The 15,559-nt window shown below is 28.4% G+C and overlaps 1 protein-coding gene across 28 annotated transcripts in view; it reads left to right on the top strand.

Moving 5' to 3' along the window:
* LOC107450919 (uncharacterized) overlaps positions 1–15,269 on the top strand; it is a 653,937-nt gene extending 638,668 nt beyond the window's left edge. For all 28 annotated transcript variants that reach the window (XM_087155134.1, XM_087155141.1, XM_087155138.1 and 25 more), the window contains 4 exons: positions 5,541–5,658; positions 6,399–6,604; positions 7,483–7,559; positions 10,773–15,269. In XM_087155134.1, the coding sequence (XP_087011260.1) occupies positions 5,541–5,658; positions 6,399–6,604; positions 7,483–7,559; positions 10,773–11,650 (1,279 nt within the window). In that variant the 3' untranslated portion in view covers positions 11,651–15,269. The remainder of the gene's footprint in view (positions 1–5,540; positions 5,659–6,398; positions 6,605–7,482; positions 7,560–10,772) is intronic.
* Positions 15,270–15,559: the final 290 nt, after the last annotated feature.

Genomic DNA, 15,559 nt, shown 5'->3' with positions numbered 1-15,559 from the left:
AAAACCATAATTCTGGTAATAAGAACCGAAATATATGGTATTAAAACCTTTTGGTAATTTTTCGGTTCATATGGCAACGGTTTACCGGAAATTCTGTTTTTCAAAATTATAGTTCTTATTACTACACATTTAGTATAAATTAAAATTTGAAAAGTAAATTCAGCCGAAAAAATTGTTTTTATGCCATGCTCTGATATCATGATAAAATTGCCAAATTTTACCTCATTTACCAAATTTTATCACACATTATAAAACTATATTTTATTGTTAATTTTACTAAAATCATTAGCAAAGCGCTTCGGTAAAATATATCGAGCTTATTGTGGTCTTCATATTCTGGTAGTTTTGACCATAATTTTTTTCTCAGAGTAGTTACGCGCCACAGATAGGATGGGAAAGAAAGGGGTTAAAAACAAAACCTAATACCCCCTTCCCTGACTTAATAATTTTTAGTGATTTCATAATTTAACCACAAATAATTTAACCATTTAAAATTCTTGATTTATCCATTGTTAAAATTAAAAATAAAAACTTTTAAAAAAATATTTTTTTAATATGTTTTGAAAACTTAGAACCATGAATGCATGACTAATGTAATGTAATGTCTATATTCAAATAGACCAGTGTTTCCCAAACTTACGACATTTGTGTACCCTTTCTAAATTTTTCATAACGCTGTGCACCACCAATAAAAAATATGCATAAATTTTTTTCTATCAAAAATTTTTACAAAAGTTAAAAATCGCAAATGGCTGTTGACACCACTAATTATTAACTGTTAACTCTGCAAAATATAGCCAATAGAAAAATACGTAATGGTACATTTTCATGGTTAACTTTGTTTTTAAATAAAAATTTTTGAAATTTTCGTTTGTTATCGCATAAAAACGCGTACCCCGTAAAAATTACTTTTTTTTTTTTATTTAAATAGCACTAGATAAATTTAATTTTATTTCAGTCTAATTAAGTTAAATAAATAGCTATATATGTTCAGTCTCTTAATATTATCTCCAATTTACTACATTTCTATAAAATTTATCCCTGTAAACTTATGAATTGTTTTAGACTACATATTGCACTGTGTATACAAAAGAGATATTTTAATTTAAATAAATCATTAGGTAAAATTAAATATTATTGTAAATTTAAATAAGTTTAGGGCCGATACGTATTGTATTATAGCTTTATTGAATGTTCATATTTTTTATTTATATTCTAAAAATATAGCAATTTTTTGTTTTCAGTTTGAAAAATAGTTTTATACAATTGCATTTTTTTAACGTGTTTTCTTAAACAGAATACAAGTTTTAAAACATCTTTCACTAAAACCTTGCTAGTTTTTAAGAAAATGGGATCAATTTAGAAAAGCCTAGCTTTTTTTTAAAAAAAAAAAAATACTAAGGTAAACATTTAATAGTTTTTAACTAAAAACTAACTGAAAAAAACAAAAATAAAATCTGTTTAAATAAATTAAAACGTATACATATAATAAATCTAATTTTTGAAATAAAAAAATAAGTATTTTCAAATTTAATATTTAATTTTTAAATTATTTTTAAAACTTCAATTATATTTATGAATTTTATATAAATTGAAATATTTAATTATATTTTCCAATATAACCATTTTTCAAACTAAATTTAGAAAAATTACATACATTTTAATCAAGAAAAAAAAATTCTGCATAATTATTCTGGTTTTTTCCAGTTTATTTCACTGTTCAGAAAAAGAAGAAAAAAAATTAACCTAATTATCATAATCTTTAAATGAAAGGATTTAAATAAAATATCTGATTAATTTATATAATTGAGTCGTGTATTCATTTTAAGAAATATTTTAAATTAGTTTGCGCTAGCTTTGTACACTTAATTTGAAATTTATGCATGATTACTCATTAAAAAAAATTCATTGATTATTTTATTTCGAAACACACTTTTCTCTCAATTACAATTGTAAATTTTGTTGTAGGTTGAGTTATCTAGTAATTTAAAATCAACTTAAATTACAACAAATTGGATATCGTCATCAGTTCATTAAATATAACAACTTATATCATTGATAATTATATGTGATGTTTCGATTGATCGAATCTATAAAAAATTCAAACTTAGATCAGACATAGTTTAGTGTGTGAAGTTCCTCACAAGTTTTTTTTTCCTGAAAAATTAAGCGAAATAAAACAAATTTACTTCAATACTTTAGAATATTTCAAATTCTAAAACTTTATTTCAAATTCTAATCGGGTACATTTGTTGAATGCAGTATTACTTTATTTTGAAACAAATATACATTATTTTTCCAAAAGCATTTGGTGAAATTAATTTTTTCTTTTTTGAGCTAATATATTAACTTGTTTGATTTTATTTTGCTTATTGTATTGCATATTTTTCATTTGTTTTTATTTACTTATTTATTTAGTTATTGTAAGAATTATTAATAAGGGTAGGTACAAAATTACTGGTAATACTACCTTATCTAAGTATTCATTAAGTTAGTATCAACGCCTAGTACGGTACGGGAGATTAAGGTAAGAAGAATGATTGTGTTCCAAGCGTGAATGAGTTGGGTGTGAAGCACACTTAATTTTTATTTTTATAAATTGATAAAATCGTCTATTTCGTCTCTGTAAATATATTTTATATTACAGTTAGATAATTTCACATTGTTTGTATGAAAGATGTATTAGAGCATTTTAATCTTCCTTTTTTCATGAATACTTATATTACTCCGTATTTTAAACTAAAAGAACACGGGGTGCATAAAATTGATTTTCCTTTAAAATTGTATTAATAGAGCATGACACAATTTTTTTTACTTTTTGCAAATTTTGTTCATAAAAATCAGTTACGATGACGTTTTTTTTCTTCTATTTTCATACAAATTCTTTATTTTCTTTGTAAAATGTTTAAAATGTAAAGTTTAATGCGTTTTATAAAACAATTATTCTTCAAAAATAAAATTTGAAAATAAATTTTCCAAAGCATTCTCTCCAAATTAAACCGTCGTCTAAACTACGGAAAAAACCTATTAATCTAAAAAAAATCTTATACTCCTCTTAAATATGAAATTAAAAGGTATTTATAAGTCTTTAAATAAAAATAATAAAAACTAACATTTTATTTCCCGGAAACCTAGCTCGTGTATATGAAAAAAAATTTTTTTTTAAAATTAGAAATATGTTTGACATGTTTTAAAAGAGGGCACATTAAAATTAAAATGCAAGTATTATTTTTGTAAACAACATTTATTTAAAAATAATTTATCCTAGCCGCAAAAAAAATATCCTGTCAATCCATGTGTTGAAATCGAAATCAGCTGCATTTAATTAATATTTTCATTACAATAAATTTACGAACTTACAAAAGAATACATAATAAAAGAAAATATAGTATTTATTTCTCAGAAGTAAACTTTCTTTAGCTGCGATAGAACATTATAATTGATACTTTTCTTTTAAAAATAATCTTAGCTTCTCTGAAAACTTATGAATGCAATTTATAAGAAATATAATAACTAATATATGTAATTCAAAATGTTTCTTAATTTTATAAAACTAGTTTTATGTTTTTACTAAACTTTTAAAAATCGATATAAATATTTTTGCCACTATCTGAATTATATTTAGTATTATTTATTCTCATAATATGGTAATTATTGATAAAGTAAAAAAAATACTATATTATTGCATAGCTGCCAACTGACCAGAAGTTTTCGGATTTGTTCCTAATTTTTAAATCAAATCTGAAAATCTGATATTTTTATTAAAAAAATCCGAATTTTTGTAAAATTGCAGTATTTTTGCTTTTAAACCAATCCCTTGTTCTGATCGCTGTAATCGCGCTTCCTGTGATTATTGTGCAGAAGTAATTTTTAGTAGCTTTTTATTGGAAAATACTATTCCAATAGCTGTTGCTGATCATTTCACTAAATTGAATCTTAAACAACTATTATTATTTTTTTTAATGTATTGTAGTATTTAGCACTTGCATCAGAAATATTTGTCTATGATGTAGTTTAATATTTATCTGTGTTTTATAATTTGGGGAAGAATAATTACATATTAATAGGTAATGGTTGTTTTTAAACTATTATACCAGTATTCTTAATTATAAAATATTAAAAATTTCCCTTAAAAGATAGTGTTTATAATTTTCTTTACTAATTTACATAAGGTATTTAAGTATATGTCTATTAATGTTATTATTTATTAGTTAAATATTTGTCTTACTCTCGTAATTGGCGCGTATAATTGTGTCGCATATAGTGTTCCTAATTTTTGATTCCTAAGATTGGCAGCTGTGCTATTGAATACTAGCATTTTATATCTATCTAACAATAATTTAAATACTATTGGTATTGCATACTTACGCAATCTGTTCTCGTCGTTTTATATTCTTTTTTGTTTATTTCACTTATTTATTTTTTACTTATATAAAAACCTTCCCGTCTATCTTCTGCCCAAATGAAAAAAGTTATAAATTTTAGATCTTCTTTATTTTTATTAATAGATAAAAAAAAAACTAACTAAATTATCCGTTCAGGGAAAAAAAACTCTTTTTGATTGATATTAATTGCTCAAATAATAATTAGATCGTTAGAGTATAATTGGATGATATTTGGATAAATATGCTCCATTGTAATAAACCTTACATTCAATCCTCAAATAAAAAAAAACAAGCATAATAATTCTTTTTTCTCTCATGTCCCTTGAAAATAGTATATATATTCATAAAAGCGTTGTAACAAAGACATGGAATGAAAAGTTTACCCAGATATCAGTGACATATGATAAAAAAAAAATTACTAATATAGTAAAATTATAGAAAATTGCAATTTTAATGTTATCAAACTAACATTTTAGTTAAATCAATGGATTATAAGCACTTAATATTATTTAGTTTAATACGCATTTATACTTTCAGACATTTTATGAAAAATTCATTTATATAATTTGTTATAAACTGCAAGAAATAAATTTAATAATTATTTTTATACTTATAAGCAATATTTGTTGATTTTTATAATCTAGTTTTATTTATGAGATTATGAATAATATGAGCTGATAACATGCTAAAATTAATTGTTTTATTCGAAATCAAATTTTTCAATTGAAATTCAAGTGAATTGCCGGTATTGATTTAAAGATTATTGATTGACTGGCTGTCATTAATTTAGATATTATTATTATAAAATTATTTTGAAATCAATATTCACAATTTTTTAATTTTTTTTTATTTTCGATCAAAAAAAGATACCTTTTCCTTGTCTAGATTTAAATTTGAGGTTTAGATGTTAGATCTAAGATTTTGTTAAATTAAAGATTTTGTTGCTTTTTATTAACGGGGTTGAAGATTTAAAATAGTTATCACAAATTTTCCCGTACAGTCATATCTAATGTGCAATTTTTGGATATTTTATGTGCCTTTTAACAACTCTTTTTAAATTAAAGAGAGAAATTACTTTTTTTTAAATAAAATTTAGTTTTTTTTAATTTTATTATTTTAAAAATTATTTAGCAAAAATACTATTTTCATTTATAGGTCGCAGCTCTACAACAAGTCTTTCGACGAAGAATCTTGTAAAAGATCGCGATTAGATGCCAGTCCTGGTCAAGCTGGTGAAAAGTCTCAACTGGATGAAGAACGAAAGAAAAGACAGGTGTGAATTACACATATTGTACTTTAAAAAATTGTTTTTAAACTTATTTATAAATCGAACTCTTGAGTGCCGCCACTTAAGTTGCAGCCGGATGTTACTTTAAAATAAATTTGCTTGAGAATTTAGTCTTTTAAATTAAGAAAACTAATAATTGCTGTTCAAAAGGATAATTTGATAAAAATTATGCTTTTAATTTTTAATTAGATAAATAATATAATTATTTATTTAATTAAAAATTAAAAAAACTTGTTTAATTTATTGAAAATATTTTAATTGGCATTAGTTTTTTTATTTTCTTTTTTTACTTTTCGCACATATTTTTTTAAACTGTTGATAAGTAAGTAGTTTAATGAATTTTTGACAATTTTAATTTTCAATGAAGATTTCAGTATAAATAAAATCAAATTTATTAACTATACTATCATATATTTCTTTTTGTTCAATTTAAAATAAATTGCATACGAATTGAATCATATAATATAATGTTGCTAAGTATTATTCAATGTAAATAATAAATGTTTCTAATTACGTAGGATTATTTTAATACCTGGAAAAATCTTTCTATCTATTCAGCAAACAATTTCTCTCTCTCTCTCTCTCTTTTTTTTTTTTTTTTTTTTTTTTTTTTTTTGTAATTTTACGCAGAACAATGTGTTACAGAAACCTAATTAAGATCTAAAAAGTAGTTTTATATTGTTAAGTTTAAAATGTTATTGCATTTTAAATTTTTTATTTTGCAGGAACGTCTTGAAACTATTTCTGAACAATTGAAATTGTTGGGAAGTCAACAAGAAGAACTAAAAAATAGACTTCAACAGGCTCGGGAAGCCCAGAATTATGCTGTTATTACTCACCTGCAATCGCAGCTTGAGCAAATTTCAGCTCAACAGATGCAGCTCATTAATGATCAAAGTGATTTAAACAAGCAGCTTAGACGGATAGAAAGGTTAGCTTATCTCATTATTAGCCCTGAGAATCTTTATTGTCTATTCAACATAAGTAAACTATTAACCTTTAAGAATTCATTTCGTGTGTCATTGTGCTGACGAATTGTTGACGCGAAGCTTTTTTCTTGCTTACTGTTAACTTCCTCGAACGCATTCGTACATAATTCCTATACACGTTCCTCATTTGTCTTTTTACGGTTGACGAGCTATATATATATATATTGTACATTTACTATAGATACAATATTATAATAAGCAATTATTTTTGTTAAGTGAACCAATCCTCTAGCCGTCGAGCTAACAATGGGAGGTTTTGGTGGTTTTCCTCTCCATGTAATGCGAATGCGGATTAATTCCATCAAAAAGTTCTCAATGAAAGCTTGTTTGTCTCAATTCTTGATTCAGGAGTTTCCATGTCTTCTGGGTTAAGTTAGAAATTACAAGGCCACGGATTTAAACATTGATATCCGTAAACTCAAAATTGGGTCAGCTGTTCAACGCTAGTTATGAAATATATTAAGTGGACCAATAATTTTTGTTAAGTTTTCCTATAATGGATTCGTACCCTCATTTGGCCTTTATCTGTCTTCTTAAGATGGACGAGCTATATTTTCTATATTTACTTTTGACCCGATATAACCAATTATTTATATTAACTGGACCACTAAGAATGGTTTTGTATATAATTAGTTTTTATTGCTAGCAATTTAATTTGCAAGTTAAAGTTTTATTGCAAAAAATTAGTTTGAAATACACTGTCTGATCATTGTAAAAATACTTATCGCTTTCTTATTTCACCAAAAATATATTTTGACTTCTTAAGCTTACCTTCATTGAATGTATGAAACATTACTTCATAAAATATATTCTTATATAGGTATTACCTTGGAGGAAAAGGATGTGGAAGATTATCTTCATGTTCTGATCCAGATAAAATAGATAATGATGACACAGGTATGATTTTAAAAATTATTCTATAAAAGCAGAAATATTTTGAGGATAACTCATTCTTTTGACTCTGAATGTGAATAGAATTTTCTAATAAATTTATTATGCATGCAATTATTATTTTTTTTCTTTTTATTACCAACTTTTATAGTTTTTTTATAGCATCTTATCCTCATATTATATGTATGTATATATATATATATATGTATATATATATATATATACCCAATTAAAAATGAATAAAAACCTGCCAAAGAGTCAATATTATTTTCTTGAAACATTTGAAAGCTTGATTTGAGATATGAAATTGAATGTTATAGATATTTTTTTTAAATTTTAAAGTAAAATATTTTCTTTAAAATTCACTGGGATTATTTTAAAAATTTTGAATTGTTTTGCAATTTTTTTTTCTTTTCTTGCTTAATTATTGATACGATTTTTAATTTAAAAAATCGTAACATAACTTGCCTTAATTTAATCTTTTCTATATAAAATTTTCTTATTGTAAGTTTCAAAAAAATTATATATTTCAAATCTGACTTGTCTTTAAATTTTTCAAAACAGTAATAATTTATTTCACTCTCATATTAACTTCCTTTACCTAACTATCAGGTGTAAAGAGGAGTAATTTGCAGATAGTGTGTAAATTAAAAAAATGAAAAACCCTGCATAGTGTTTGATCTAATGATTAGATTTTCACATAGCAGAACTCAACTCTTAATGGTTTGAGAGCAAACTTATTAGTGCAGACGATATTTTAAGTTAGGAAATTGGACACAAAAGCGCACTTTCTCGGAATATGCATGCTTTTTTTCTAATGGATTCTTATTCTTTACTTAAAAAAGGAGAGAGAGACTCACAATCCGAAAAAAAATAGTTTGGTCAGGAGAGTTTAAACACCTATAATGTTAATTTTACTTATTGCGTATTTCGCAATATCTCAAAAATTATTTTAACAAATAGAAAAAAAAATCTTCAAAGTTTTTTTAACGAATCGCATAGGGGTTTGAAAAATTCACGTTACAACTTTTATTTCAATAAAACAGTTCAGTTGATGTGGTAAAGAAAAAGGACTGCAGGACAAGAACTTACTTCATGCATTGATAAAAATAATTATCAGGAGTTCATTTGTCTTCTGGGTTGGTCTAAAAACATTAGTAAGGTTGAAAGATTTCCCCAACTTCTCAAAGTTGGGACTCTCTTACAAGATTTAAAATTATCTCATGGCACCCCTGTCATAATATTTATCTGCCGTATAATATTTATTACATAGATATACATAACATATGTTTCATATGTGTAAGTAAAAACAGATTACTATTAAATCATTCTCGCAACTGCAAATTGTAGGCCAGGTGGTTCATGGAGGTTAAGACTCCATATTGATTTTGCTGATATGGTAAGCATTGCGCACAAGCCGCTTTTACTTCCCAGACAAACTGGTACTCATGTATCTAAAGCTAGTTGAGCTTCAAAAAACCACTCAGGATCGAACCCCAGTACTTCGTAATGACTGCTCAGTGCTTTTAGCCACTGAGCCACCATGGCTCACTATAAAGTCGGCATCATGGCTCACTATAAATGGACTGCTAATCCATTGGGCTCTGCCCGCGTGGGTTCGAATCCAATCCTCGTCGGCTTTGATTATGGAGCCGCGATGGCTCAAGGGATAGAGCGTTCGCCTTCCAATGAGGTGAGCCGGGGTTCGATCCCGGTAATGGCTGGTCGATACGAATTCCGCATCCGGCTTGCACCGACCACAGTGCTGGCGTTAGAGTCCCCTTGCCGTCAGACTAACCGTGGGAAGTTCTCGTGGTCTTCCTCTCCATGTAACGCAAATGCCGGTTAGTTCCATCAAAAAGTCCTCCACGAAGGCAAATTTCTCCCGATCCAGGAGTTACATTGTCTTCTGGATTGGGTTCAAAATTACAGGGCTACGGAGTTTAACATTAGAAGTCGTAAACCCAAAAATTTGGTCGGCTGTTCAACGACGGTTATAAAAAAAATTTAAAAATCATGGAGACATCACGGCACCCCTCGTCTCAATATAAGGCAACCTAAATGGTTTAAAAGAATAGATTGCTCATTTCACAAGACAATCTAATTCAATCAAGACACTCAGAATCCTTAATTATATTATAACGCAAAATGTCTTTAGTGGTAAACACATCATGGTTTGGACTCATCTTGTTATCAGATTAACTGTGTATGAATTTTGAGGTTTTCCTCTCCATATAACTCTTTTAGTCATGAAGTCCTCATTAGAGATAAATTTGTCTCAGTGATCTGGGTATTTCCTTGTCTTCCGGATCAGATCTAGACAAGCTGCTGAAAACTAAACTAAACTCAGCGGCGCGACAGCCTATAGAAGGCCAAGGCCTACTGTTCCCATCTCAGTTTTCTTGACCGTGGGCTCTGGGATGCAGGAGCAGATGTTTCGATTAGGTGGTCAGCCGAACGCGGAACCCCCAGTGTTTACTTCCCAAGCATGCTTGGTACTCATTTATCGACCCACTGAAGGAATGAAAGGCTGAGTCAACCTTGCCCGCCCGAGGATCGAACCAGGAACCTGTGGCACGACAGCGCGAAGCGCTACCAATGAGCCACCGGGGGTCAGACAAGCTGCTAGATAGGTTCATTTTTTACTTTTTGTGATCCCATTGGCTTGAAACTAAAATTAATGATGTAGTGTAAGATTTTATTTAATTATTAAGTTTTTTTTGTGAGCCAGTTATATTGAGAAAACGCTGGGAATCACATAAATGACTGCTAAGGGATAGAGGTTATTTGGTTTCAGATTCCTGTTGCTTTTTTAGTTACTGAGAAGTTATAGATTATGCTGACGTTATTGAAATATTTTAATCACTTTTTTACAGACTCCGTGCAGCATTTTATGTTAGAAAATAGTTATTAATTATTAATACAAATGAATGTTTAACTCTGAGATCTTTAAAAAACACTTTAACTTTATTTTGTTCATTGATTTTTTATTGAATAATTAAACAAATTTTAATAACGAATTATTAAATGATTCAGAAAATATAAGAAGTTTGTGGGAAACTTTTAACGCTTATTATGTTTAGTGCTTACTTTTAGCTCTACATTTACCAATTAAATTAATAAAACTTATTAAAATTATTTTTTTTCGTTCATCTAATTTATGTTATTTTTTTTCTCTTTAACTTCTGCCGATACATAACTTTTTTTCTTACATTTCAGATTCACAATTCTCTGCATATAGTAATGCTTCTTCTCCTACTCTAAGTCATGATGCTCATGATTCACCATCCCAAGATTCAAATCAATCTGTACATACAACGGATGTTTTTGGAACTATGAAAATGGTGAAGAAAACCAGTGTTCAAATTACTAAACAATTAGTTCAAGAAACTTTAATGGATGAAGGCCTAAGAGTTGTTAAAGAAATAATGAAAGAAGAGAATGAAATCTCAGCCCTTGCTCCACCTAATGTAAGTCCTCCACGCAATAACAGCATCAATGTTACTTCAAATGGTCCTACTCCTAATGTTTCAAACAGTTCCAAACCCGAAACTGGGAGTCGCCCTCGAGGTCGACCTCCTAGGCTTGATAGAGACTATTCAATATCAACAGCTTCTGCCACTGGTGGTGGATCTAGAGCTCCCACTCCTATGAGCCATCCACCACCAGCATCTACTCCTTCTCCTTCCACAACAAACAACTCTAATAGTAATAATGGAGGAAGTGCTCCTACATCATCACCATCTGCTCAAAATGGACGTAGTATGTCATCTGCTATGAATGGTCCATCATGCCCTTCTGAATCCCACAACAACAATGGTAGTTCTAGCATCCCAATCAGTGCCTCGTCTCATTCTGTGGATGGATTTGCAATGCCCATGACGAATGGAACAAATGGTCTTAACCATCATCATCATCACCAGCATCATCATCAACATGGTTCTGGAGGTAGTAATTCACCTGTTGTTGATATAACTTCTTCTCCTGAACCTATCGGGAAAGGAACTTCCAACAGTTTGAATGCCCTTCTTGCCTTTTCCCAAAAAGGAATCAAACAAGAGCCCTCCTCTCCTAATAATGCTTATAAAATTGACTGAGGCCTTCAGTATTAAAAAGCTATAACCAAACTATTGACTGTCGTGTAGATAAGTCTTTTTAACAAAGATTTTTATTTCTTTCTTATATATATTCTGTTACTTCTTCCAAACACTTAATTACGTTTTATAATTTTAGCTTTGTTATTTTTATTGCTTCTGTACAATACTGTTGATTCCCATTCTTTCTATCCAATTGACAGGATAGAATACTTTTCTATTTCTACTACAAAAGTATTTACTAGTTACTGGCATAACTAAAACTTTTAAATGAAAAATATTGTTGCTCTAATACAACTGAAGGTTTAATCCATTCCATTGGTGCAGTATAAAAATATAAATGTGCAATAACCTGTTGTTAAAAGTCCTTCCATTCTTGGACTTGGGCCAAAAACTAAATGATAAAAGGGATTTCAAATCTTGACTGAATTATATCTGTGATTATTTGTTCTTCAATCCGTGAGTATACGTTTTAGCAATTCAGTACTGACCTGGTCAGTAATCTTGCAATGTGCCGTGAATTCTGTGTGTGCATGTTGCGTTATGGAAGTCCTAGACGTCCAAATTTGCCTAGTCCTATGTGACCAGCGCAATTCTTGTCTGATTTTATTCTAATAAAAGACAGACGTTAAATTTTTGATGGATCTTTCACTTAAAGAGAGCCTCCTAAGGTGGTGCTCAGCAGGAGATTCCCAACAAACTCTCCTCTTATTCAGTAGTTTTTAAAACTAAAAGGTCTACTTGAATGATAAAAGTTTGGGAATGTGTATAGTATGAAGTGCAGAATGAGCTTAATCTTTGTAAATCACTCAAAATAATCTCCTGCTCATGAAATGGAAAACATTCTTTAAAAAAAAAAACTCCGCCAAATGTGAGTTTAACAGAAAAAGTTCAAATTTTCTGTTCCTTTTTTTCATCTTTGTTCAAAAAGGATGATGTAAATGTATAGCTATATATAGGGGGAAAATATAATATTGATGTTCTACAGAGATCTGCAATATCATCATACCAGGCTTGTTTCAAATATCTCTAATTGCAGTTATTTATATGTCATGTATAAACTTTTAATAACAGTGGATGAAGATATTGAAATTTGAACTGAACTTGTATAAGAGGAACTGACATGGGAACAATGAAACCATCTTAGCTGACAGAAAACAACAATCAGTGCATTTAGTGATATGATGCCAAAATTGTACTTGAGAAAGTGATGTTCCATCTTAGTTTTCTAAATTAAGAGTTGTGTGATGTGATAAAATGTGATAGTGTTTACACCCTTAAATGTTATGCACAGATAGCTACCAAAGTCTCAATCGCATAAGACTTAATCATCCAGCATTCTTAAAGCTTCGAGCGCTGAAAACTAGTCTTCAATTGAAGAAAAACAAATCAAATCTTTTGATATAAAAATGCACTTCACCCTATTATCAGTTAACTGACCAAGCTGCTTGGAGTGCAAAACACTCAAATGTGTTTTATTTTCACTTCATGCTACTTGGTGCATTTTTTTAAGAAAATTAGATTATTTTGATTTTAGTTTGAGATATTTCTTTTTGAAAATAAACATTTAAATTTCATAGTGCTGATAGCCTTGAACATCAGCTAGCGAAAATATTTCTTTAGCTGATTCAAAATCAGTTCGAAATATTCATCGATTCTAAATCAGGCTACAAGCACTATTAAATCTACACATTTACTCAATAGAATTTTAAGTTGTATTAAAATATTTTGTACCATCCTATATTTTATGAATATAATCACTTAAATGCAATATTGAAAACACTAGCACTGCTCGCACTACAATAAATCTTAGGCGAATAGAAGTGAGTAGTGTGTTAGTGTTGTTTTTATTGTATATCATTCAATGTTCAAGGCTATATTGGTGTGCATTTCTTCAAATATTGCTTATATATACCTAAATTTATGTTGCTCTGAATGCCTTAAATGTGGCTTTGTTCTTCCTGTTTAAAACAGGTTTATCTTTATTTAAGTTTGTAAATAGTATGTGGACTATAAATATCTAACACAAGAGAAATTAGTTTAATGAATATAAACTGAATGTTTATAATGATCATTTCATTAGTAAACATTTTGCATGATTTTAAGGAATATTTTTATTCTATGTAAATTCCCTATTATATAGAAATTTATTGAGAAAACTTATTCACATTTCATACATTAAACAAGCTGATTTTTTCCAAGTAGATTTTAAAATATTTACTCTCGTTAAGTTTTTGGAAAGGTACGAAGAACTGACTTTAATTTTATTTATTATGAAATTGTATGAGGCTATTCTTTAATTTTATTCTTATCAACCTGAACCTCATTTCTGTGTGCAATAAAATTATCATGAATTGGTGTAGTGTTAAATATAAAAAGAATTATTCTATTTTCGAAAATTTATATGCATTATAGGTTAATAAACAGAAACTTAACTATCCTATTGAGTCTTTCGTGCAATAATTGTCCTCATAAAATTTATTGTTAATTATTTAATTTTACAAAATTTAGATTGGAAGAAAGATTCACTGTTATGTTTTTAATTTTTATTTTATATGTTGTTTTTTTTTCTTCTTTCATTACTTCTACAGGCATAAGTAGATTTTCCTTTTTAATAAAAAATAATTTAAAATTCTGAAATTAGCATAACTTAGGTTAATCTGTGAGGAATAAAAATGTTATGAAGTTATACATATATCATTGTAATACTTTCATAAATCATGATTTATTAACCAATTTGCAATAAAAATTACATGATACTGTACTGTTTTTGTATATATATGTTATTTACATTTTGTGACATAATAAATTATTCAATCTTAAAAGTAAGGTTGTATTATGCAGTATTGTTGTTATAGAAATAAGCAGCCTTTTTATAATGTCAGTGAAGATAAAAATGTCCCATCTATCTTTCCCAAGGTGTACCAGGCTGTATATTCATGACTTGGATTATAAAAGTCAATTTGTTTTCCCCGTGTAAAGAGACTTTTGCAATAGTCAGTCGAATGCTAATTTTTTTCATACTATAAATTTTTTTTCTATTGTATTTTATTTATCTATCAGTTTTGAACTTATGTTATGTTGCCATGTTTAAAGAATTATTTATAGTTAAATGCAATGTTTCAGCTGAAAAATGAAGAGAAAAGAATTGTCGCTATGTTGAAAAGTATTGTTGGGCAAACTTTTTTTTTTATCTTTAGAAACATCAAAAGCTGTTCCACGATTAATAAATCAATTGAACTAAATTTATCCGTTTAAATTATGATTTTGTATATAAATAGTTTTCCATATGATGAATGAAAAGCATTGCAAAAATTCATTCAGTAAGTCACACATTTTAAAAAAAATTTCCAAAATTATCCACTTAATTTACCTGTTTGGTATTTGTACTATAATAAATTTACACTTTTTGAATTAAAAGTAGAAAACGCAATCGCCGAACATTATGTAAATTTTATAACAGACATTTTCACTCTTCATTTTTCAAAGTTTCCTATCCTAGTCTCTAATTTTGATGGAAACTTCGCTGTTGACATTGCAATTACAGTGCGATTGAGGTGTATTTTTGTCAAGAGTGTTCCTGTTTTGGCTGTCATATCTGAATAAAATTCAATTCCCCTTCTGTCTAAGTAACTTCTTTTTGTTATTATTCTCAATTTCTTTCTTTACACCATCCACACTAAATATTAATTTATGACTAAATTAAAACTGCAACATGTCCCGCAGTGGACTGATCGTTAAGACACGATTCCCAGCAGATCACCGAAGTCAAGCATCACTGGCTGCGGTCAGTGTGCGGGTGGGTGACCACTTGGATCAGTCTGTGTAGGGACCGAGGGTGTGCGGTATTGGTCCTCGTTAAACTGTGCTACCGTAAAGTGCGCAACTTCGCGTGCAGGTCGTTGGGCTTCC

Source organism: Parasteatoda tepidariorum, chromosome 11 (assembly GCF_982258835.1).
Source record: "Parasteatoda tepidariorum strain Cologne lab strain chromosome 11, Ptep-v5.0, whole genome shotgun sequence".
Lineage (NCBI taxonomy): Eukaryota > Metazoa > Arthropoda > Arachnida > Araneae > Theridiidae > Parasteatoda > Parasteatoda tepidariorum.
This window is presented reverse-complemented; position numbering and strand designations above follow the sequence as displayed.